Genomic DNA, 23,658 nt, shown 5'->3' on the forward strand with positions numbered 1-23,658 from the left:
CTGAAGTGACTCAACAGGTGGGGTTACAACAGCAGTAAAATCATTGAATCCAATACCCTTTCCAAAAAAGGTTTTCTGCAGAGACGAAAGGACAATAGAGGAGTCATAAGTATCCCCCCACAGGAAGAATGCATGAAATGAGGTGATGAGGGTTGATAGAGGCCATAAAACAGGAGTGCTGACAAAGGCCTGCAGCCTTGAAGATAACTGAAAGCCACATTGACAAACAGCAAAACTAACTGGTGTGTTTGTTATACCCATGTCTGCATACATTTGGACTCTGGTCATATGGACAGTGATAGAAACAACTGGAAGAGACATTTATGAAGCTCTGAGGAACTCAAACCACTCTGCATGTGTGATTTACACACCTGGAGGAGATGCACCACAAAGCTGGAACGATTTTGCAAATGTTAATTTCTATGTTTGACTGTTAGCATTCATTTGCTTACTTGGAGGGTGTCAATGGAAAATTGTATTTAGTAGTCAGTATAATCTTTTAGTGATATAAGTTTGCATATGGTAGAATGCTGCATGTAATCATTTGTGTGTAGAAGTATATAGTTGGTGGCATATTGAAAGAATGTCTCATCCTAGGAGGTCTGTAACATTCTAGGGTGTTCACCCCACATCCTAGGAGCATGAGAGAGGTCGTACCTTGTCTTATTGTTTTATGGTAGGATTAACGTAGCTATGTCTGTTTTAGTCTAAGTGCCTTTTGGTTTGATGAACTGCTGGACTTTGAGACCAGCAGGTTTAGGGAAGATCTTATGGGGCCACACTCTGACCCCCCCCCCCCCCCCCCCCCACACACACACACACACACACACACACACACACCCACCCACCCAATGAAGTATAAAATAAAGACCGGGGCAGTTTCTCAGGCGCGAGTCTCTCAGTCCGGAGACTGCCCTTGCTTGCAAGAAATTCTGTGTGTTTCTCTTCTCTGAGTCTTTGCTGAAGAAGTATTTTAGAATATATTCCTTAACAGAGAGAACGATGCTCGTCACAGTTCTCTCCCTCATGCACGAGCAACACAAAGAGCTCTGGTGACTTGCGTCTTGTCTTTGCCATTGTAGTAGAATTGTCTTGGCGTTCCAGCAATAGGTCTGTGCTAGATGAACGTATCAGCAACCTTCAAACACGTGTGGAGAATTCATTATTTCTTTGACAGATTCTTGAGTAAATAACAGAAAAAAGAAAGTAAGAGAAAAATCACCTGCACAAGTGCCGAGGTAGGTCTCCCTGCAGAATTGGTTTTCCCTTCATCAGGAGCAGCGCTGGGCTGTTTAAATCACGGACAAACAGGATCCTACAGTTGTTTATGTTTTTAAACCCATTTTGCACAGAGAGGCATTTTTTGGAAAATGCATTGATAGTAATATTGAATATTATTACACATAAAAAAAAATAACTACAGTAAAATAATCACATCGTGACGCCTCTGCCTTTCTAAATGGAGGGACAGTAACTGTGTGTGTATGTAAGCGTGTAAAACCTGAAGATGGTAAGATTAACAGTATTTTGTCTCTATCTGCCATTCTGCTATTCATCTCAACAATAACGTGGCGCACAGCGTGGCGTGAAAATAGCCACATGCAATGGAGTCAAATTATGGGTGTGTGTGGTTGGAGGATGTGTTCATGCGCACAAAGGGGGGGTGGAAATTTTTCTTGTAAAACAAAGGGGGGCCCAGCAAAAAAAGTTTGGGAACCACTGGTTTAAACGATGTTAGCACAGAAATATTAGCTTCTGTCATGACTGATGAAGTTACTGGTTAATAAAGTTTCCAGTAAAGTGTTTAATCGCAGCCACAGACTGACGGTAAATATCCCGTTTTTCTTTAGTGCATCTGTAATAAATATGTGCAAGTTTCAGTGCTTCGTTTAAACTGTATGATACTTATACTGACCCAGGGTCAGTGTAAAATACAATCCCAGCTGTGTGAACAAAGCCTGGCTCCTTTAATCCTGCATGACAAACCTCAGGATGCAGGTTATTATTACTCTTTCCTGCTGGCACACCTGTCACACCTGAGAGTCAGCTAGAAACGTACAGTGACGTGGACATCATGCAAAGACTGCCAGACTCTGTAATACTGCAAATGATCAGTGACTCAGGTTAACAAAAAAGAAAGTAAGAGGAAATTTAATTCTATAAAACGTGAAAAATTCCACACACATGTAACTCACCACTGTGTGAACATCACAGGGGAGAAATCGTTTCTCTGAGTCAGAGATGAGTGTCAGTAACACAGAAGTTGTCATGGTCCCCGCACCTCTCCAGCTGACAGCAGTCAGGCGCTTTGTTTTGTTTATTCTCCTCTCTCGCCTCTGCTCTCCCTTTCTCTCTCGTCCTCTCCCACTCTCTCTTTCTCCTGCCGGGGCGGAGCTCAGTGTGGGCTCCTGCTCCTGGCCCACGCACCTGGAGATGATCAGCACACCTGCCGCTGATTATGAGAATTGGAGTCCTACTTAAGATGGCGAGTCTGCTCTACTCGTCGCTGGATCGTTGAGCCATCAGCGTCAGTCGTCCTGCACTCTGCAAAGTTTGTTCGTGTCTGAACCAGGAGACTAACTGTTTCTCTGTCTGTGTATAGATTTCCCCTGGACCTGTTTTCCCTGTGCACGGTGACTGAGCGTGAGCAAGAGTGATGGAGGAAAGAAGAGGAGCTGTGTGTGGTTGCGAGGGCTGTATGGAAATCTCCCCTCCCTGGACTCCTGCCCCTTTCACTCCCGGACCCTGGAACCCCTTTTCCCAGACACCGTTGTGTGTGTGTGTGTGTGTGTGTGTGTGTGTGTGTGTGTCACCGTGGAGAACACTGTAAATAAATTCACTTTTGATTTGAAGAAACTTGTGGTCTGCGCCTGAGTCCGCTCCACTAATCGTGACAGAAGTAAAACTCAGTGTCATGCAGTGACTTTTACACAACCAGATCAGATGAACCAGCTCACACTAAAACATTTTGCTGCACTCTTTACACTTATTTCTTTTCTTTCTGCTTTCTGAGATAAAAGCTCTTTATTAGTAACTTTTACAACTTCTGGCAGGTTAATGTCTGAACTTTGGAGTGAAACACACCCTTAGTTACAGGAAATAACACCACTGTCTGTAACTAAGTGAATCCACCTTAACACCACCTGTGTGTGTGTGACTGCATTACACTCCCACTGCTGGGAACCTGAACAAGAACCAGAACAAAGTCTAAAATAGAAGCTGACAAACAGCTGCACCACCGAGTGACACTTTATTTTATAAACTTCACAACAGGTTTCATGTTGTGACCTGTGGAGGTGAAAAGACACAAAACCTGTTTTACAGCTTTTGAGCTGCAGGCAGGATTGAAACACACCTTAGTTAAAAGTCAAACAGCAACATTTGTCTCCTCCCCTCACGTCACTCAAATGTGACAAACCAGGAAACAGGAAGTTCTTCGTCCTCAGTAAAGAGAGACGCACAGACGATCAGACTGAGCTCAGACCAAACTAGCAGCTTCCTCTGAGTGAGTCCAGCTACAGGAGAGAAAAGTGGAAAACTCCAACACTGCTGCTTCAAGCTGCTGACGCTCCACACACTGAATGTGAGTTTGAGCAAAAACACGACTCAAAGGAAGTTTCAGTGAAGGTGGTAGAGGAGGGAGGGGAGCCAGGACTGACTGTACTTCCTGTCTGCTGTTTTCAGCTTCACTCACAGACTCAATGGCTTCCAGATCAGAGGAGGATCTCTGCTGTCCGGTCTGTCAGGAGGTCTTCAGAGATCCTGTTCTTCTGTCATGTAGCCACAGCTTCTGTAAAGACTGTCTGAAGAGATGGTGGAGAGAGAGACCAACACACGAGTGTCCAGTTTGTAAGGAAATATCAGTTTATGATCCACCTTTAAACCGAGCTTTAAAGAACCTGTGTGAGTCGTTCTTACAGGAGAGAGATCAGAGAGCTTCAGAGGCTCTCTGCAGTCTGCACTCTGAGAAACTCAAACTCTTCTGTCTGGACCATCAGCAGCCAGTGTGTCTCGTCTGCAGAGACTCAGAAAAACACACCAATCACAGATTCAGACCCATCGATGAAGCTGCACAACAACACAAGAAGGAACTTCAGGAAACTCTGGAGCCCTTAAAGAAGAAGTTAAAGGTTTGTGAAGAAGTTCAAGTGAAGTTTGATCAAACAGCAGAACACATTAAGGTCCAGGCCCGACACACAGAGAGGCAGATTAAGGAGCAGTTTAAGAAGCTTCACCAGTTTCTAGCAGAGGAAGAGGAGGCCAGGCTGGCTGCACTGAGGGAGGAAGAGGAGCAGAAGAGTGGGATGATGAAGGAGAAGATGGAGGCTCTGAGCAGAGAGATAGCAGCTCTTTCAGACACAGTCAGAGCCACAGAGGAGGAGCTGAGAGCTGAAGACGTCTCATTCCTGCACAACTACAAGGCTGCAGTGGAAAGAGTCCAGCGCTGCCCCCTGCTGGATGATCCACAGCTGCCCTCAGGAGCTCTGATAGACCAGGCCAAACACCTGGGCAACCTGACCTTCAACATCTGGAACAACATGAAGGACATGGTCTCCTACACTCCTCTCATCCTGGACCCAAACACTGCTCATCCAAACCTCATCCTGTCTGAAGATCTGACCAGTGTGAGACGAGGAGGAGAGAAGCAGCAGCTTCCTGATAATCCAGAGAGGTTTGATTATTACGGCTCTGTCCTGGGCTCTGAGGGCTTTAACTCAGGGACTCACAGCTGGGATGTTGAAGTTGGAGACAGTACATGGTGGGCACTGGGTGTGTTAGCAGAGTCTGTGCAGAGGAAGGGAGACATACGGTCTGGATTATGGAGAATACGGTTTAATGGAATTAAAAGTAAATACTCAGCATGCTCGCCATCAGAATCTGCTCTCTCAGTAGAGAAGAAGCTCCAGAGGATCAGAGTGAATCTGGACTGGAACAGAGGAAAGCTGTCGTTCTCTGATCCTGATACTAACACACACATACACACCTTCACACACACTTTCACTCACAGGTTGTTTCCATACATTTGGACTGATGGTAAAGTGAATGTGTGTCCGTTGAAGGTGTCAGTGTCAGTGCAGCAGATGAGTTGAGGATGATGATGTTTCTAATGTTGTTTCCTGTCAGTGAGTTGAAGCTGTTAAACTGCAGCTGTCCTCCTGCTGCCTCGTTGTTCCAAAGCTCTTTGTTTCTCTTTTAGTTCTCACTGTTTCTTTCTGTTTCTGCTGTCCACCTTTTCACATGGAAAATCATTTCACTGTTTCTCACTGAATGACTCCCCAAACTAGATTTGAAATTCTATCAAGTTTCTAATCATTACAAGTGATTAACGACATAAGTGACCATCTTCCAATTTTTACAATCTATGATAGGAATTACAAGATCAATAAAATGGACAGTAAAAAAGAGTACAGACGAGTAAGAACAGAAGAAAGAATGAATGCATTTAAAAAAGATTTATTGAAGGAAAACTGGGGTGAAGTATATCAGGAACAGGACGTTAATAGTGCTTATAATAAATTCCTTAGAATATTTACATTACTGTACAATAACAACTGTCCAATAAAGCAATATAGTAGGAAACAGAAATATATGGACTGTCCATGGATAACAAAAGGTCTGCAAAATGCATGTATAAAGAAAAATGCTCCCATAAAAGATTATGGGAAATCCTGAACAGTGTTATAAAATGTGGGACTGGACAAAAGAACTATCCCAAGTATTTCATTTGTAATGACCATGAAGAATACAATATGGATGTTGTGGCAAATAGTCTCAATGAATTCTTTGTAACTGCTGGACCAAATTTAGCAAGAACAATCACTCATCCTGGGAAAGCACAGGAAAAACCCGATACACTGATTGACAGAAATCCATATTCTATGTTTCTCACAGCCGTTGATGAAAATGAAGTTCTTGAAATTGTCAAAAAATGTAAAAATCACAAATCTTTGGATTGTAATGATATTGATATTATAGTGGTTAAAAGAGTCATTGAGGCTATTATAAAACCATTTACATACATCTGTAATTTATCATTTCAAACTGGTCGATTTCCAGACAGAATGAAAATAGCAAAAGTTATACCTCTATACAAATCTGGAAACAAACACCATTTCACAAACTACAGGCCTGTCTCTTTACTACCTCAATTCTCAAAAGTTCTTGAAAAACTGTTTAAAAACAGACTGGAAAAATTTATAGATAAGCATAAACGCGTGAACGCGCGCAAAGCTACTGGTCCGGACGGGATTCCCGGCCGCGTCCTCAAGTCATGCGCGGCTCAGCTGGCTGGAGTGTTCACACACATCTTCAACCTTTCCCTCTCTCTGTCTGTAGTCCCAGCCTGCTTCAAAATGGCCACCATCGTCCCTGTACCCAAATCCTCCACCATCTCCTCATTGAACGACTGGCGACCTGTAGCCCTGACCCCCATCGTGAGCAAATGCTTCGAGAAGCTGGTCAGGGACTTCATCCGCTCTGCACTACCCGACTCACTGGACCCTCTACAGTTTGCATACCGCCACAACAGGTCCACTGATGATGCCATAGCCCTGACACTACACACTGCCCTGTCACACCTGGAGAAGAGAGACACGTATGTGAGAATGCTGTTTGTAGATTACAGCTCAGCATTCAATACCATCGTTCCCTCGAAGCTGGACAGGAAACTGCAGGATCTAGGACTGAGCAGCTCCCTCTGCAGCTGGATCCTTAGCTTCCTGTCTGACAGACGCCAGGTGGTCAGACTGGGCAGCATCACCTCATCCCCCATCACACTGAACACTGGTGCTCCACAGGGGTGTGTACTGAGCCCTCTCCTGTACTCACTCTACACCTACGACTGCACAGCCACTAACAACTCCAACATCATTGTGAAGTTTGCGGACGACACTACAGTGGTGGGTCTTATCACCAACGGTGATGAGACGGCTTACAGGGAGGAGGTCAGCGCCCTGACCCACTGGTGTCAAGACAACCATCTCACCCTCAACGTCGCAAAGACAAAGGAGTTGATAGTGGACTTCCGGAGGTGCAGAGAAGTACACACCCCCATCACCATCAACGGCGCTGCTGTGGAGAGAGTGAGCAGCTTCCGGTTCCTTGGAGTACATCTGGCTGAGGATCTTACGTGGTCAGTACACACAAACAAAACAGTGAAGAAGGCGCAGCAGCGCCTCTTCTTTCTCAGGAGACTGAAAAGATTCGGCATGAGCCCCCGCATCCTCAGGACCTTCTATCACTGTGCCATTGAGAGCATCCTCACTGGATGCATCACCACCTGGTTTGGCAACAGCACCGCCTACAACTGCAAAGCTCTCCAGCGAGTAGTGCGGTGCTCTGAACGGATAATTGGAGGTGAGCTTCCCTCCCTCCAAGACATCTACAGGAAGCGCTGCCTGAGGAAAGCGGGGAGGATCATCAAGGACTCCAGTCACCCCAGCCATAAACTGTTCAGACTGCTTCCATCAGGAAGGAGGTTCTGCAGCATCCGGTCCCGTACCAGCAGACTGAGAGACAGCTTCTTCCACCAGGCCATCAGACTGCTGAACACTTCATAGACACCTCAGCTTCACTACGGGAACTGCAACACTATGCACTCCACACTGTATATAAATGCCACTTGTTTTGCACATATTCAACTCTGTATATTTTATATATTTTATTTATTATTATTATTATTATTTTTTACTATTTAATTTGTAAAAATGTGTATACACACACACACACACACACACACACACACACACACACACACACACACACACGTAGGATAATATTTAGTATACACATCCAGAAATGCATACACTATTATATATTGTACATATATTTATTAGTTTCAGATGTAGCCATTCTTGTATTTTGCTCGTTTGTGTTGTTGTGTTTTGCACATCTCTGTTGCTTGTGGGGCTCGCACACAAGAATTTCACTCGCATGTGCTGTGCCAGTGTGCCTGCACATGCGATGTGACAATAAAAGTGATTTGATTTGATTTGATTAAACTACTCACTGAGAGTCAGTACGGATTCAGATCAAGCAGATCAACATCATCGGCACTATTAGATTCAATAGAATACATCACAAATTCCATAGACAAAAAGCAATATGTGGCTGGGTTATTCATAGACTTTACAAAGGCATTTGACACTATAGATCATGATATATTAATAAGAAAACTGGAACGTTATGGTGTCAGAGGGGTAGTTTTAGATTGGGTCCGGAGTTATTTAAGTGACAGAAAGCAGTTTGTGAAAATAAATGGTGGTTGCTCCTTATGTATGGACATTGCTTGTGGTGTACTATTAGATTATTCTGTTATTATATGTTACCTTATATATGTAATCAAAGTAGTTGAATTAGAATACTGCTGTAGATCACATTATACCCTTTAATATAGAGTGTGTGAGCTGTATGTAGTTTAGTTCTCATTATACTTTTGAGTTAACAGAACATATTCACATATTAGTTCATTAGATAAATGTGCATCACTCTGTATCCTTGATCTGCTGGGAATGTGTTACACTGTTTTCTTGACATGCTTAATTGTTGAATCATGAAGAGAAGGTTGTAAGCAGGAGACTCTGTGTCTAAAGACAGGGGAGATAGATAGACCACATTCCACACCCCCACCTTACAGAAAGCAGAGAAACAACTGCCGAGGTCATAACTTAGGCGCTGTAACAGAGAAAAAATGTGATGTTTTGGCTTTTACGACTAGCTGGGGGCCACTAGAGACTATAAAAAGCTGAGCAACCCGTCACCATTTTGAGACATGTGCCTGACCCTCTGGTGGCATCTCTCCCGTCCGGACGTTGTAATGCTCTTATTGTTGAATTGTATGGAAATAAATGATTGTTGATTGAGCATTTATACACCGAGTATTGTCCTTCCTTCAGCCCAAAGATTCAAAGAATTGGGAGAACACAACAGTACCCCAAGGGTCAGTTTTGGGTCCAAAATTCTTCAACTTGTACATTAACGACATCTGTAAAGTGTCCAAAGTATTAAAAATGGTTCTCTTTGCTGACGATACAAACATTTTTTGCTCTGGTGATGATCTGCAGAATTTATTGGAGGATATGACAAATGAAATAAGTAAAGTGAAGTTCTGGCTTGATAAAAACAAATTATCATTAAATTTGAATAAATCTAAACTTATGTTATTTGGAAATAGTAGTTTAAATACAAATGCAAAGATTCAAATAAATGGTGTTGATATTGAAAGAGTCAGTGAAAATAAATTTCTGGGGGTAATAATAGATGAAAAACTTAACTGGAGAGCTCACGTAAGATATATTCATTCCAAAGTATCACGAAGCATTGCAGTACTAAACAAGGCAAAACAGGTATTCGACAGAACATCACTTCATATTCTCTACTGTTCACTGGTTTCACCATACTTAAGCTATTGTGCAGAGGTCTGGGGCAATAACTATAAAACCACATTACATTCACTTTTTACTCTTCAAAAAAAAGCAATTCGAATCATCCACAATGCAGGTTATAGGGAACATACAAACTCACTATTTTTGCAGTCTGAAATATTGAAAATTGACGATATAGTGAAATTCCAAACAGCACAAATTCTATTCAAAGCAAAAAATAAAGAACTGCCAGGTAATATTCAGAGTATGTTTTTTTTGAAAGAAGGAAGTTATAATTTAAGGGGTTTTTGTAAATTCAAAACAATGAAGGTACGTACTACAAGAAAAGGCTTTTGCGTTTCTGTTCAAGGAGTGAAATTATGGAACAAACTGAATATGGAATTAAAGCAATGTCCAAACATAAAACTGTTCAAAAAGAGTTATAAAAATATGATCTTCTCGATCTATAAAGAAAAGGAAAATATTTAAATTATGTGAATGTCTCTATTTAAAAACAAACAAACAAACAATAAATTCATGATGTGATATTATAGTATATAGTATATCAGAAATCTGTTCACTATTTTTATTACAAATTATATCAGTAAGGAAGCTGACTAAATATTCACTGATAATTTATGGGACAGGGGTGGGATTAAATAAGTGTATACTTCTTCCCACTCCCTTTCAACATGTAAATTAATCAGAATGTTTTTTGTATGTAATTTGTATAGTATTTTTTTCTCTCTTATTTCTTTTCTAAATGTACTTGTATATTGTTCACATGTTGAAATAAATTACCAATCAATCAATCAATTCATGTTTCTATTTGATGTGTAAATGGAGATGATTTAGTTTGCTGGGATATGGACTGACATGTGTTGAATGGGAGGAGCAGTTTGTTGTTGTCTTCTTGTCTGTTTATGACAACAATAAATATGTTGTTGAAACAATGATTCATGTTTAACTCCATATATGAAATGTTTCTGATCTTTGAATTCTGTTTGATTAAAGACTTTCTTCATGACACAAATGAGATTTCAGTGTATTAATAGAACTAAATAAGCTCAGAGTTGAAAGGCTGGAGTATTATGTACGTGCTTCACTGTCAGGATCTTCAGGGGGATTCAAAGGGAAACATCAAACTGCTGTAATGAGATAAACTAGTTGGGCTGAACACACTTATCTGTAGTTTGTCTCCATCCAGGATCATCAGAATATAATGAACATGTGTGAAGAGCCACAAAATGCTGCTGCCCTCTCAGCATGATGAGCTCCAGCCTTTGTTAGCAGGACAACAGGAAACATGAGACAACTTTCAGAGACAGTAACCAACTGTGGCCACAAGATGGCAGCAGCTGATCTGAGATCCTTTATTGGACAGAAGGACTCTGCTCTGTGACGTCATCAGAGAGACGGCCTTCACTTTGATAGATCTGACGTCATGTCTGCACTGCGATGATGAAAGCTGATAAACACATTGTTATTGATCCATGAAATCACCTCTGTCCTCTCAAGTGTAGCTGTTTACAGAGCTGAAGAAGTCCTTCATCATCAAAACGGACAAACATGTATTTCCTGTATTAAGTGACGTCATCCTCACTCTGACCTCTTACATACATTCTGTTCAGTTTTCCTGCTGTAAGAAATAAACTGTGTGAAAATAGAAATGCAGGGAAACATCCATTAAGTGAACAAAGTCCAAAGAAATAAACTTGGACTGTTTTTTGAAGCCTAAATAAAATGTGAATAAACTTTATAGATACATTTGAAACCAGCTACTCTGTGACTTTACACACTCACACAGTAACAGAGCTGATTCCTGATTGGAGCAGCACAGAGTTAGACTTCTTTTCTGGCTGTGGATTGGTTCGTCAGGATTTCCCCCTTTACAGGTTTAAAAACAATCTCTGTTTCTACATTTTTTGACCTCCTTCTTGTGTCTAAAAGTGAAGCAGCACCAGCCTCCTCTGATCCTCATGTTGTAGCTCTGTGTGTCCAGCAGCGGGCAGAACACCTCCAAACTGTGCCAGCAGCTCTCACTGTGAGCTCAGACGTTTGTGGACACTCAGTTTGTTTGAACATAGTAAATAATCAGAGCTTCTCAGACTGTTTATGGGGACACCACCTTCTCGAGGGTGTACTGTCAGAGAGGTGGTGTATGGTGCTGGGTGTAGTCTCTCTGCTGGTTCACAGTTTTTACTGAGGAGCTGTGTTCATGTCAGGAAGGTTTCGTCTGATCACTGTGGTGCAGTTTGGTTTACTCTGTTTCTGAGTGTTTGTAGGATCAGTCTCTGCAGGTCACCTGATACCTGGCAGTGAAGTGTTTATGAATCAGCTCCGTCAGATTTAATCCAACAGAATAACATGTAAAACACTCCAGGGCTTTTACTCTGAAACTTTCTCCAGAGCTGTCTGGAGTTTTCTTACATTAAAATATTCTGGGATTACCAGACTGTCCACATCATGTGTCCTACCAAAACTTTCATCCACAAATATACCCTGACATTAAACCCAAATAGATCTGAGAGCGAGTCATTAGTATCAGTACTGTGTGTGTGTGTGTGTGTGTGTGTGTGTGTGTGTGTGTGTGTGTGAGAGAGAGAGAGATATTCAGGTAACTTACTGGGTTACTGCACATGCTCACACCTTTTCAGCACAACAGGTGCAGTTTGGTGTTTTACTGCCTCCTGCTGGAACAATGATGGCAGCTCTCAAGACTTTATTGGTTATTGTCATTTCGTGTTACACAGCCTGAAACGAAATACTGTTCCTCAGCAGCCTCTACAGTGCAATAACCAATATATTTTAAAAAGAATAAATACAGTTTAAAGGGAATAAGTTTAAAAAAGAGCAGCAAAAAAGGCATAAATAGCTTAAAATCTAAGTTCTAAAAAAAACCTCCAGTTTTTATTAATATTTTATTATTTATCAAATTATTATAAACTAAAAATATTTTTTACGTGATAAACGACTTCAGTGCTTCGTCCATGACCTCCTGAAGGTAAAGGGCCCAAAGAGCCAATCAGCAGCTCTGAAACAGGAAATATGACTCATGGAGAAGTTCACAACAGTTTCAGCTGCCAATTGTACTCATCGCCATGGAGACTGTCTCCTGTTGTAGCTACACACAGTTAAGATATGGAACATGTGTGTAACCAACTTTCATAGGTTTTAATATCCTGATGTTGACAATTGATGCAAATACAATAAAATAATAACTACACATGTTATGTGTTAGTCTTTAATACAGCTCTCCAACACACACACAACAAATAAATAATCAGTCACTTTGATTTTTTTAAATCAAATTTATCATTATTTTACTAACAGATTTGCAAATCGTTACATAAAAATATTATTAACTGCTTTTAGAAGTAGAAATGATTTATGAGGTTTTAGATATTTAAGATAACTAGATTGCCACCTATTGAATTAATGCACATTTTAAAACATCAGAAGCTGGTGGATAATAGAAGACAACTTAAGGAAGCGTTTCCCTTTTTACATGGTGAAAAGAAGATGACCACTGAAGGTGGAATGGTGAAAATGATTGTCATATATTTTAAAACTAACCCAGAGACATAAAAACACCTGATCTCCAGTCTCTAGACGCAGTGAGGCTCCATTAGAAGCTGTTCCGAAATGTGAGGCCTGACGCTCCCACGCTGAAAAAATGCGTTCTCCATTCTTAAACAACACAACAGCTACACCATAAACAGGATCTCCAGGTCCACATACGTACCACTCAAAGTGGTAGGCTCCTCTCACTGGTGCAGTGAAAATACCTGTGGGACATTTGTTAAGTGGAAAATCAGATGTTCGAACATCGTGAACATCAGTCTGACATCAACATAGCTGAGAAGTGACATTCAGTCTTATTACCTGTGTGTGGGTTGTAGGCATTTCCAATGTTTGTGACAAGATGTTTAAAGACAAGCGTAGTGTGTGTGTTAAATGGGCCAGTAATTCCACCACCTTCAGCCAGTAAAGAAGCTGAAAAAGCCACCTGTTTGACTAAGAAAGAGAGAAATGTCATAAATTTAAAATTTTTGCTGCGGTGTCCCCCCCTCCCCAAAAGACGAAATGAAAAAGTTTTAGTGAAAGCATTTGATAGATTTCATTCTTACAGAAGCCAAAACCAACTAAGAACAGCTGCAGTGTGGTAGCTGTCCACAGACAATTTGGAGGAGGAGTGCTGAGATAAATACATTTAAAGAAAAGGTTGTAGATATGTTTTGCCACACAGTGTGTAGCAGTCTTCTTGGTAACTGGATTGCAGCCTTAATACACAAAAAAATACACAGATATTTTAAGATGAAAATAATCAGAGCCATGTTGACTTCATCACATTACCTAGTAGCTGTTGATTAAGATTTTCAATTACAGTCCTCTGCTTATCCACTTCCTCCAACTTTGCTGCATTGTCTGAAAAAGAAAGTTTAAAAAATAACATTCTCTAAAAATGTATAAATACCCTGTGTGTGTGTTAGGAGTTTTAATTATTGTTCTAACTACAGAGTGCTACTGAGGATATCGTCGGGTGGTGGAAGAAATAGTTCGAGGACCTCCTTAATCCCACTGACATGTCTTCCATTGAGGGAGATGAGTCTGTGGACAAGGAGGATGGCTCGTCTATCACCGGGGGCGGGGTCACTGAGGCAGTTACACAGCTCCTTGATGGCAAGGCCCCTGGGGTGCATGAGGTTCGTCCTGAGTTCCTGAAGGGTCTGAATGTTGTTGAGCTGTCTTGGTTGACATGTGTCTAAAATGTTGACCTTCAACAGGTCCTGGCATCCAGCTCCCACTGGAGCAGTATGCAGCCATGGTCCTCAGTGGAAAAGGGTAGAGCGCCCACTCCGTGTCAGGGACGTGTTCCTGCACAAAGTGGAGGAGTTTAACTATCTCAGGATCTTGTTTAAGAGTGAGGAGAGTGGGAGATCAACAGACAGATTGGTGCTGTGGCTGCAGTGATGTGGACACTGTATCGGTCCATCATGGTGAAGAGACAGCTGAGTGAAAAAGTAAAGCTCTTTCCTATCCAACACGTTGCAACCCGTTCTCACTCCCAAAGCGTAACATTTTACGCTAGGTGACAAATCGTCAACATATTACGTTTTCGGCTACCCACAACGTTCCTAGATGACGACCTCGGAAAAAAGAGGAAATATGAGAACCGTCTGGACTCCATCTACACGTTTTCGCTCTTTTTCTTCAAATCGCTTAGAAACACGTTATTTAACATCATTATAGTCCTGGATGAGGTCAGGAATAAGGTTATGGTCAGGGCTAGGGATAAGGTCAGGTTTACGGCTGGAATACAGGGCTGGAACGTCTGTTACCGCGGGAGCGTCATTGCACTGGATTCCAGCCATAACCCGCCGCGCACCATAAGAACGCCGAAGGTCTCCTTTCGCGTTCCTCAGGAACGCCGCGGAACGTGACAAAACGTCGACATGTTACGCCTCGGGAGTGAGAACGGGCTGTCCTATCAGTTTGTCCCCACCTTCACCTACGGTCACGAGCTTTGGGTAATAACCAAAAGAATCAGATTCTGGATAAAAACAGTGGAAAAGAGCTTTCTCAAGCCTGGGAATGCCTTGGTGTTCCCCCGGATGAGCTGCAGGTGGGGGCCGGGGAGGGGAATGTCTAGGCTTCTGTGCTTAAGCTGCCGCCCCTGCGACCCAGCCTTGGATAAGTGGAAGATGTATGGTTGGGTTGAAACTACCCTTAGATAAATTATACTTTGCACATATTAGTACATATTACATTTTCCCCACTGAACCCATAAAAAGCACAAATTTTGATGATTTCATATACTTTAACCTATAATTATTAATCTCACACATTGGAATAAATGAACTCTAACAAATAATAATGAATCACTAATATTCTGTTATACAATGAAACGTGTACATACAGTACCTTGTTGTTGCTGTTTAAGCTTGTCAATTTCAGACCTCTGTCTCTGAAGTTCAACGTTCTGCATTTCCAGGTCTTTCAGTTTTGCGACATGGTCTGACAGAAAAGAACATAAATAAGTCAATATGAATTTTATTTATCTGCATCATTTGAATCCCTTTTCATTTTTCGTAGGCTAGATTATTGAATAAATAATGAATAAATAATAAAAATAAAAAGATTAATGAGAAACGTTAGTGATAGATTCATGAAGTGACATTGATTGAATTTCATTATCTGCCTCTGTCTGATTTGTGGAAACAGAGCAGACCAGAAGCAACAGCGAGAACTTCAGCGTGATCTCCATTCTGTCAGTGAAAACTCAACAGTATCTGTGTGTCATCTGCAAACCTGACTGACTTTTATATTACACAGTACAAAGGGGAGGTCACTGTAGCATTAGATTCAACCTTATTCTAGTGAATCAGTGACTAATGTAATCTTTATGACTTCAGATGCAGTACAAGGAGAAGAACAAGTGAGTATCAATGATTGTCAACTGATAGTAAAACATGAGCATGTGTGTTTCCACCAACTGACCAGAGCTTAGAGGACAAATATCAAAATGTGTGCTCAGATACAGATGTTTAAGCAGCTGTGAAAGAACATATCTGGAAGTTTTTGGCACTGAGGAAGTAATTGCCTTTGATTATGGAATTCCTCTAATAACTCAGAGCAAAAATACTCTAAGCGACAAAATGCATAAAGTAATCTTTACAACTTTTACAAGGTACAAGACTACAAAGAGATAAACAAGTGAATGTCAATGATTATCAGCCGTTCATAAAATTAATCAGCACGTGTTGTTTTAGAAAATCCAATGTGAATGTAGGAACCATGAAGGTCACTGACATGGTATAACTTGAAGATGAACTTCTACTCTTCATGTGTAACATGACACTTGGTTGACCACCCTTCCCACTCCAGTTCAATAAAACCACAGCTGTCCTTTTTTGTTTCTTTCTTCTCTGACCACTTAGGTGAGAAAGCTAGTGTTCAATGCTTTTCAGAGAATGAATTAATCTCTGACCCTTCCACTCCAAGCACTCCTCCAGATGCAGTGAACAATCTTATAAGCAATACAAGAGCATGCCGAAGAGTCTTGGTTGCTAAATACAGCAAAAGTATTCGGCCCCCTTGAATTTTTCCACATTTTGTCACATTACAGCCACAAACATGAATCAGTTTTATTGGAATTCCAAAGCGTGCAAGACTGAAATCCCGTGCGGTGACGCAGTAAATTATTGACTTACTTCACTCAAACATGATATGAACAATTTAATCTAGCCTCTCTGCATATCATGTAGTTTCTACACTATATAGTTACACTTAACTTTAAAGCATGAGGCACTTATGTTAAATACACGCAAGATGCTTATGTAAATCCAAGAGTTGGCCAATCCCTTTTTTTCAGTGCACTGTTGCCAAAGTGCTTGCTCATAGGGGGTCATATGATTGTTGGGTTTTTCTCTGTATCTATGAAGCGCCTTGAGGCGACTTTTGTTTTGATTTGGCGCTATATAAATAAAATTGAATTGAATTCTGCCAGCTGTTCATTTCTGTATGCACAGGATTCTCTCCCTTTCCTCTCCTTTCACTGGTGGGTGAGAGGAAGTGGGCAAATTCTACAAATGTCATTTAAAGATTAAACGACTCACTACATGTTAGCTAGATAACACACATGTCTTAAAGACATAAAGACCTGGATGGCCGCTAACTTTCTGCTTCTTAATTCAGATAAAACTGAGGTTATTGTACTCGGCCCTGAAAATCTTAGTAATATGGTATCTAAGCAGATTCTTACTCTGGATGGCATTAACTTGGCCTCCAGTAACGCTGTGAGGAACTGGAGCTGGAGGCTGCATGCCCCGTTGGAAGGCTTTAATTCATTTCATCTGTGTTTGTTTAACAGGAAAAAATAATCACAATAAAAGTGAGACTAGTGAGGAACATAAGTATTTGAACTCCCTGCGATTTTGCAAGTTCTCCCAGTTAGAAATCATGGAGTAGGTGCATTCCCACTGTGATAGACAGCTTTGAAGAAACAATTCTGGAAATCACATTGTATGATTTTTAAAGAATGTATTTGTGTAACGCTGCTGCAATACAAATATAGCAGCAGTGCTACACAAATGCTATATATCAGTACGTCAGCAGTACCTGTCATTTTGGTCATCCTGAAATTATTTTTCATGATTTTAAGGATCCAAAAAACTACTTTGGCTTTACTGAAGCAGTCGCATTTCCCCCCTACCGTCTAAAACTAAATCAGGGAAATGTTTACGCTCTGTCAAATATGCACTGAGAGGAACTACCAGGAGGGGCACTGTAACCATAGAAACAAACATAGAGCTCTGACATTGTTGGGGATCACTCCTGAATTTACTTAAGCGTTAGAAAAGTAAAGTAGCCTAACAAAGTAGCTAAAATCGTGGACGTACAGCATTTGGACAGACAGAGTGATATTAAACAAGAATCTTCAAGGTGTAAGTCAGATGTCGTAAATGAGGAAGACTTTAATGCTTTACATTAAGGATTACCGTATGAAACAGGGCTGCTGATGAACTCGTCTGCATTAGCGCTGTCCTCTGTAATCTGATGGAGACTCTGCAGTCCCATTTGCAGAAGGCAGCACTTCTATTTCCCAGGGCCATAGGTTATAACTCTTTTAATTAGATTTAAAGGCTGATGTTGATCTTCCTCTTTCACAGAGGGATAGTGAGTCTGTGTAAGTGGATTTCTCATCCTGATGTCTGACGTGTCTCTTGCAGGCTTCTGTGCAGCTTGGAGGTGACGATTAGACTCAGAACTGCCCAATCAGATGCAGTCTCCAGTTTCCTGGTTTATTAACAGGTCAGTGAGGATCCCGATGCTGGGAATTTGAACTGTCAGTCTAAAGGCTTCTCAGTCCAGACTGGGTGCTGTGTGGAGAAGCACCTGATTCTCTCGGAAAGTATGGCTCCAGTACGTCTGCCTCATGTGGAGCTGAAGTTTCACTTTTTATATGCTGAAGTTTCACTTTTATTGTGATTATTTTTATTTTCAGGTTAAACAAATGCAAATAAAATGACTTAAAGCCTTCCAATGGGCATGCAGCCTCCAGCTCCCAGCTGGTCACTGCAGATGGCCGTCCCTCCCTTAACCTGGTTCTGTTGCAGGTTTCTTAATGTTATAAAAGAGTTTCCTTTACCCACTGTCACCAGTGTTTACTTAAAGATGATTGTGTGATTGTGGGGAATTTCTCCTGAAAGCTATGGGGCCGTTATCCTGCATTTCTGATTAAACGAGAGGAGTGACATCTTTGAGCTGCATCAAGGCTGGACCAGCACTGAACTGTTAAATCGTAATTATATTCATACAGTCCTTCTGTTGCCTTGAAATTTCATAAGTTTCAAAGTTTGACAGAAGAAAGTTACTGACCTCCGTATCCTGTGCAGCTCAGCAATAAAGTGGGAACTGAAAGGAGGTAACAGTCACGTTATTTAGATTTTTCACACTTGGAAAAAGCAGAAGTTGTGAACTTCTGCAACACTACAACCCGCTCTTTTCTCTTCACTCTTTCTCTGTGAGACTGTTGTTGATCTACTACAGATCATCAATCCCACCCAAAAACGTTTAAACTCTTAATGTTCACCTGGTCTTTGGGGACCCATTTATGGCCAGGGTTAGTTTCATCCACTTGCTATATTTTTTATATCTATCAATGTGTGCATCTAGGTCCTGCTCTCATGAGGTTTTCCACTTGAGAAAGCCAGAAATAGGCCACAAAAGAAAAAGAAGGTGGATGTTAATTCTTTGTCACTACCTGGTGAAGATTAACAGGTCTTCCTTGTTGGTCTTCAGACAACAATTCTGATGGCTAAAGAACCAAATGGGACAGGCAAAAAAAAAAAAAAAAAATGGAGCATGCCCGCTCCGACCGGCTTTAACGGGTTAACAGACCTCTCTGCATTGAATCATATCTGTTATTAACCTCTGTCTCTCTTCCACAGCATGTCTTTATCCTGTCTTCCTTCTCTCACCCCAACCAGTCACAGCAGATGGCCCCGCCCCTCCCTGAGCCTGGTTCTGCCGGAGGTTTCTTCCTGTTAAAAGGGAGTTTTTCCTTCCCACTGTTGCCAAAGTGCTTGCTCATAGGGGGTCATATGATTGTTGGGTTTCCCTCTGTATCTATTATTGTATGATCTACTTCATAATATAAAGCACCTTGAGGCAACTGTTGTTGTGATTTGATTTAGATAGGGTTTTAATTTAGATAGTAATGGTTAAAGCTTGTGTTACTGACTCGTTTATAGTACGTTTTGGAAATATGTATATGTTTGTTATGTGCTCTAATGTTATTGTATGTTTGTTTGTGTGGAGGGTTGCGTTTTCATTTTGATTAGTTAACCCCCATACTTGGGCTAGTCCGGATGCTCACCTGAATAGGTAGAGTATAAAAGAAAGCCATTTTGTTTTTAGTCAGTTGGTGTTTGTGCTGTTAACATGTGCCTTCTTTAATAAAGTACACCTTAGCGTTAAGGTTGTTCTTGTCCAATTCTTGGTCTTCAAAGTTTAAGACCACGGTAATGTTTACAAATTCACGCCAGTTAGGTGTGTTTGATTTAACCCAGTAGTTGAATAAGTGGGCGTTGGTCAAGACAAAGTTGTCAAATAGCACAAACTCTGTGCCTTGCTTTATGAAGGAACCAGTTATGAGACAAACTGACTCGCTCAGTTCGAGCAGCAACATAACACTGCGAATTTCAGTAAAAGACTGTCAGCTCTTTCCAAAGTTCTCCATTCTGTATTTCACTGCTTCCTGGAAAGAATTTCTGGGGAATCTACTCTCCATCCATTGTTTCAGACGCGGACACTGCTGACAAAGTAGATCGTAAACCTCCTTACGGTCAATGTTGCTGCCGTTTCTTTGATTAGGGTTTTTAAACACAATCCGTTCTGCTGTGCTACATCTAAGACCGTCATTGCACCTCTGCGCTTTGCATTATTTGATGCATGTGGGTGGAGGTTTCTGCTACCATGGGATGGCTACATCTTTTATTTCTGTATCTGCTCCTTGTGGAAAACATATTTTGGATTTTCTTATTGTCCAGATGATCAATTATGTCTCTGCACTCAGTCTTACGTTCGTCATTGATGTTAACCAGCTCAAAGTAGCCCAGGGTCATCGGTGAAGCGACCGTCTCTTTCAGAACCTCGGCCGCAGTTAGTCCCTTCTCCCACAAAGATACTTGAACTGTTTTAAAGCGTCATTTAAAAAAAAACAACTTCTCTCTTTTTTGGCATTTAGTCCCCCCTTTGTACCGATGTAAAAGACAGAATAGTAATCTCTCACCTTAACCATCTTCTTATATTTATTGAAAGGCCTCTGTGCAAGGTTGAACACAGTTAGTGTTGTGTGTGCCATCTGAACTGGATTTCAGTCTGAACTGATGTCCGTGTTGGTCCTGCAGAAAATCCGAGTTGGAAAAGGTAGAAGTTTTTTATGTTGCATAAACAAAATGTATTTCATTTTGTTCATAGTCTATTTAAAGCCATGATCCTTTTCTTATCGCTTTCACTGGAGTGGGTAAAATGAGTCTGCAAAGTTAAAAAAAGAGATTTACATTTATTGTTTATTACTTTTATTGGACATCATCCGATCCCATTTATACACATTTAGGATGTACAATAGATGAGAATGACATGGTCAGCTGAAATTAAAAATTCAGCTGAAACCAGGCCAAGAAGATGAAAATTCTGTTGAAAATGGGTGAAGAAGCAGAACAATGCTACTGAAAAGTTGTAAATAAGCAGAACCTTGCACAGAAAAGAGGTCACAAAGCTGAAGTTTCTGCTGACAACAGCTGAAGAATCTGGAATTTTGCTGAAAAGGGGTGAAGAAGCTGAAATTTGTGTTGAAAAGACTTTTAAAAAAGTTTAACTGCAAACTGAAAAAGAAATGTTGCCATCAGCGGGACTTAAAACCCAGGCCCCCCACTCTGAGAATGGCTGCTCATCTCACTGAGCTAAGACACAGCTCACCATGCAAGCAAAATCAGTGATCACACTTGTCATGTGGTCCATTAATTTCAATGGGCCAAAAAATTGCAAAAAAGCTCAATATCTCAAAAGGTATAACTGTTATGATCACCAAAATATACTGCAGTCTTGCGTAAAGATGAAGTGACTTCGTACAGCCCCGATTTGCAGACGCTGTGCGCAGAGGTTCAGGAGCAGAAGTCCCATTGTACCAGGGCAGACCCGACGATGTTTACATGAACACGCTTTTTAGCATTTCTCAATTGACCACTTTTGACACATGGTTGCTGCACCCACTGGGAGATGGATTATGAGTTTCTGAGAATTTCAGAGATCCTTTGTGTTAAGTCTAATTGTTGAATGTTATCATTATGCTTCTTAAATTTGTAAGGTCTGAGTTCAATCTATAGGATCAAGACATTCCTTTGTCTCTGACCACTGTGCTGGGAGAGGCTTTTATTGCAGATACATCCTATCTGGAAAATCTGTTTCTTGTGATGTTGCTTCCTGCTTATATGACCCTTTTGGTCAGCAGGAGGTCACACACACACACACACACACACACACACACACAGTGCCTTGTCTTAGAACCATTTGGGGGGTTTTACGTGGGAGGTGCTGTGATGTGTATTGTGTGTATTGTGCTAGCAAGTAAAAGATGTTCATCTTGTTTTTGTCGTTAACAAGAATACGTTTCTAAACCAGCAGGGCTTGTGGAAACACAGGCCCAACACTTACAGATGAAGGTCATGTGAAGGTAGGTGTAAAGCATCTGGTTTACTGTTGGCTGGTTTCATCTGTGAAAAAACAGCATATGAAATGAATTCAAGAGAAGCTGTCAGGCTTTATCTTTATCCTCACAAAGAGGAAGTGTATTCAGTTACTCTCCTCTACTCTGATTTCTTGTAATTTACAGGAAGTTGCTGAATACCTGATGTGTTCATGCAGTCAGTGACTCTTGGCTTTATTCTAAAACTGTCATTCTCACTAATCCACTCAAGTTTTTGTCGAAGACTGTTTGACAGATAGGAGATGGAGGCTAAACTCAGTATTCTGGGGATAAAATTAAACTCAAGAGCAGCTTTAATACTCCAGTGATCGGTCTGTCCGCACAGCAGATACAGGTTCATAATTTTATCAACACATCCATCCACAGATGTAAATCCAGAGCAGCCATGTTTACCCACAGCATTATATTACAGAGGAAGATGTATATTAGTTGCTCAAAGGCACTTCAAAAATAGAGGTTTGTCTGTGATTGCAGGGACAAAAACAATGAAAAAAACGCATTCAACAGGTATATGTGTAAATCTTTATTCAATTCAATTCAATTTTATTCATATATCACCAAATCACAACAAAAGTCACCTCAAGGGCTTTATTAGCCCTTACATTCTGCTCATATTTCATTCATTCACAGAAAGAATTCTGATAGGTTTGTAGCTTAAACCTATTCGCTGGAGCGTTGAAGGTTCATTAACATATGACGTATACATACACACAAAGAGTACCTTACCTGTGTGTGTGTGTGTGTGTGTGTGTGTGGGGGGGGGGGGGGGGGGGGGGGGGGGGTGTCAGTGTGTGACCCCATAAACAACTTCCCTAAACCTGCTGGTCTGGAAGTCCAGCAGTTCATCTAAACAAAAGGCACTTAGCCTAAAACAGACATAGATACGTTTATCCTACCATAAAACAATAAGAGAAGGTACGACCTCTCCCATGCTCCCAGGATGTGGGTGTGAATGCCAGAACACTCTGGAATGCACACAAAGTTTTTGCAGACTATTAAGGATCAAACCTCTACCATTGACTATAAAACTCTAAGCATATATGAGTAGATATTTCTAAGCATAAATGACAATCCACTATATAAACCTGACAAATTCCCTCATTATCATTGTCTTTAAAAAAATGCCCTTTCCTTTGCAGAGATATAACAGTGTTCATAAAGGCACAGTGGACACATGAACCAAACAACACAGAAAACACCAAGAGGCTGTTTAAAGAAGACCACAGAGAGAGGAGTAAAAAAAGTCGAGCAGGGTGGAGCACTTCAGTCATGTAGGTGGAGGCTTCACACCGTCAGGCCATAAAAATAAGAACCATGATTTGAACTGAACCTGAAACAGTCAGTGCAGAAGCTTTAACAGTGGAGTGATGTTTGGAGTTAGAGCTTTGGTCAGACCAGACAACAGAGCATCAGTTCATCATACTGGCTGCTGATTAAAAATGGTCCTTACTGCTGTAATGATTAATGCCACACTGTTGTTCTTTCATGTGTTAGTGTAATGTACTCATGTGTTTATGTGAGTGT

At 41.1% G+C, this 23,658-nt stretch overlaps 3 protein-coding genes across 3 annotated transcripts in view; 2 read left to right on the forward strand and 1 right to left on the reverse strand.

Annotated features, from left to right (window-relative positions):
* The window catches only part of LOC146635028 (hemicentin-1-like), a 271,871-nt gene that overhangs the window by 174,295 nt on the left and 73,918 nt on the right, over nt 1–23,658 (forward strand). The gene's annotated exons all lie outside the window — the stretch shown is intronic.
* LOC146635035 (nuclear factor 7, ovary-like) lies at nt 3,690–5,090 on the forward strand. The gene has a single exon (XM_085345028.1). The coding sequence runs from the start codon at nt 3,702–3,704 to the stop codon at nt 5,088–5,090; it is 1,389 nt and encodes a 462-aa protein (XP_085201154.1). The 5' UTR covers nt 3,690–3,701.
* On the reverse strand, nt 12,867–20,667 carry LOC146635036 (complement C1q-like protein 2). The gene is made up of 6 exons (XM_085349808.1): nt 20,659–20,667; nt 20,449–20,536; nt 15,288–15,380; nt 13,719–13,790; nt 13,248–13,379; nt 12,867–13,150 (listed from the first exon to the last, which is right to left on the reverse strand). The coding sequence occupies exons 1-6, from the start codon at nt 20,665–20,667 to the stop codon at nt 12,867–12,869; spliced, it is 678 nt and encodes a 225-aa protein (XP_085205934.1).

The sequence above is a fragment of the Diplotaxodon limnothrissa genome, linkage group LG3 (assembly GCF_057381915.1).
Source record: "Diplotaxodon limnothrissa isolate DT_005_m linkage group LG3, D_limnothrissa_male_GT1.1, whole genome shotgun sequence".
In the NCBI taxonomy this organism is placed as follows: domain Eukaryota; kingdom Metazoa; phylum Chordata; class Actinopteri; order Cichliformes; family Cichlidae; genus Diplotaxodon; species Diplotaxodon limnothrissa.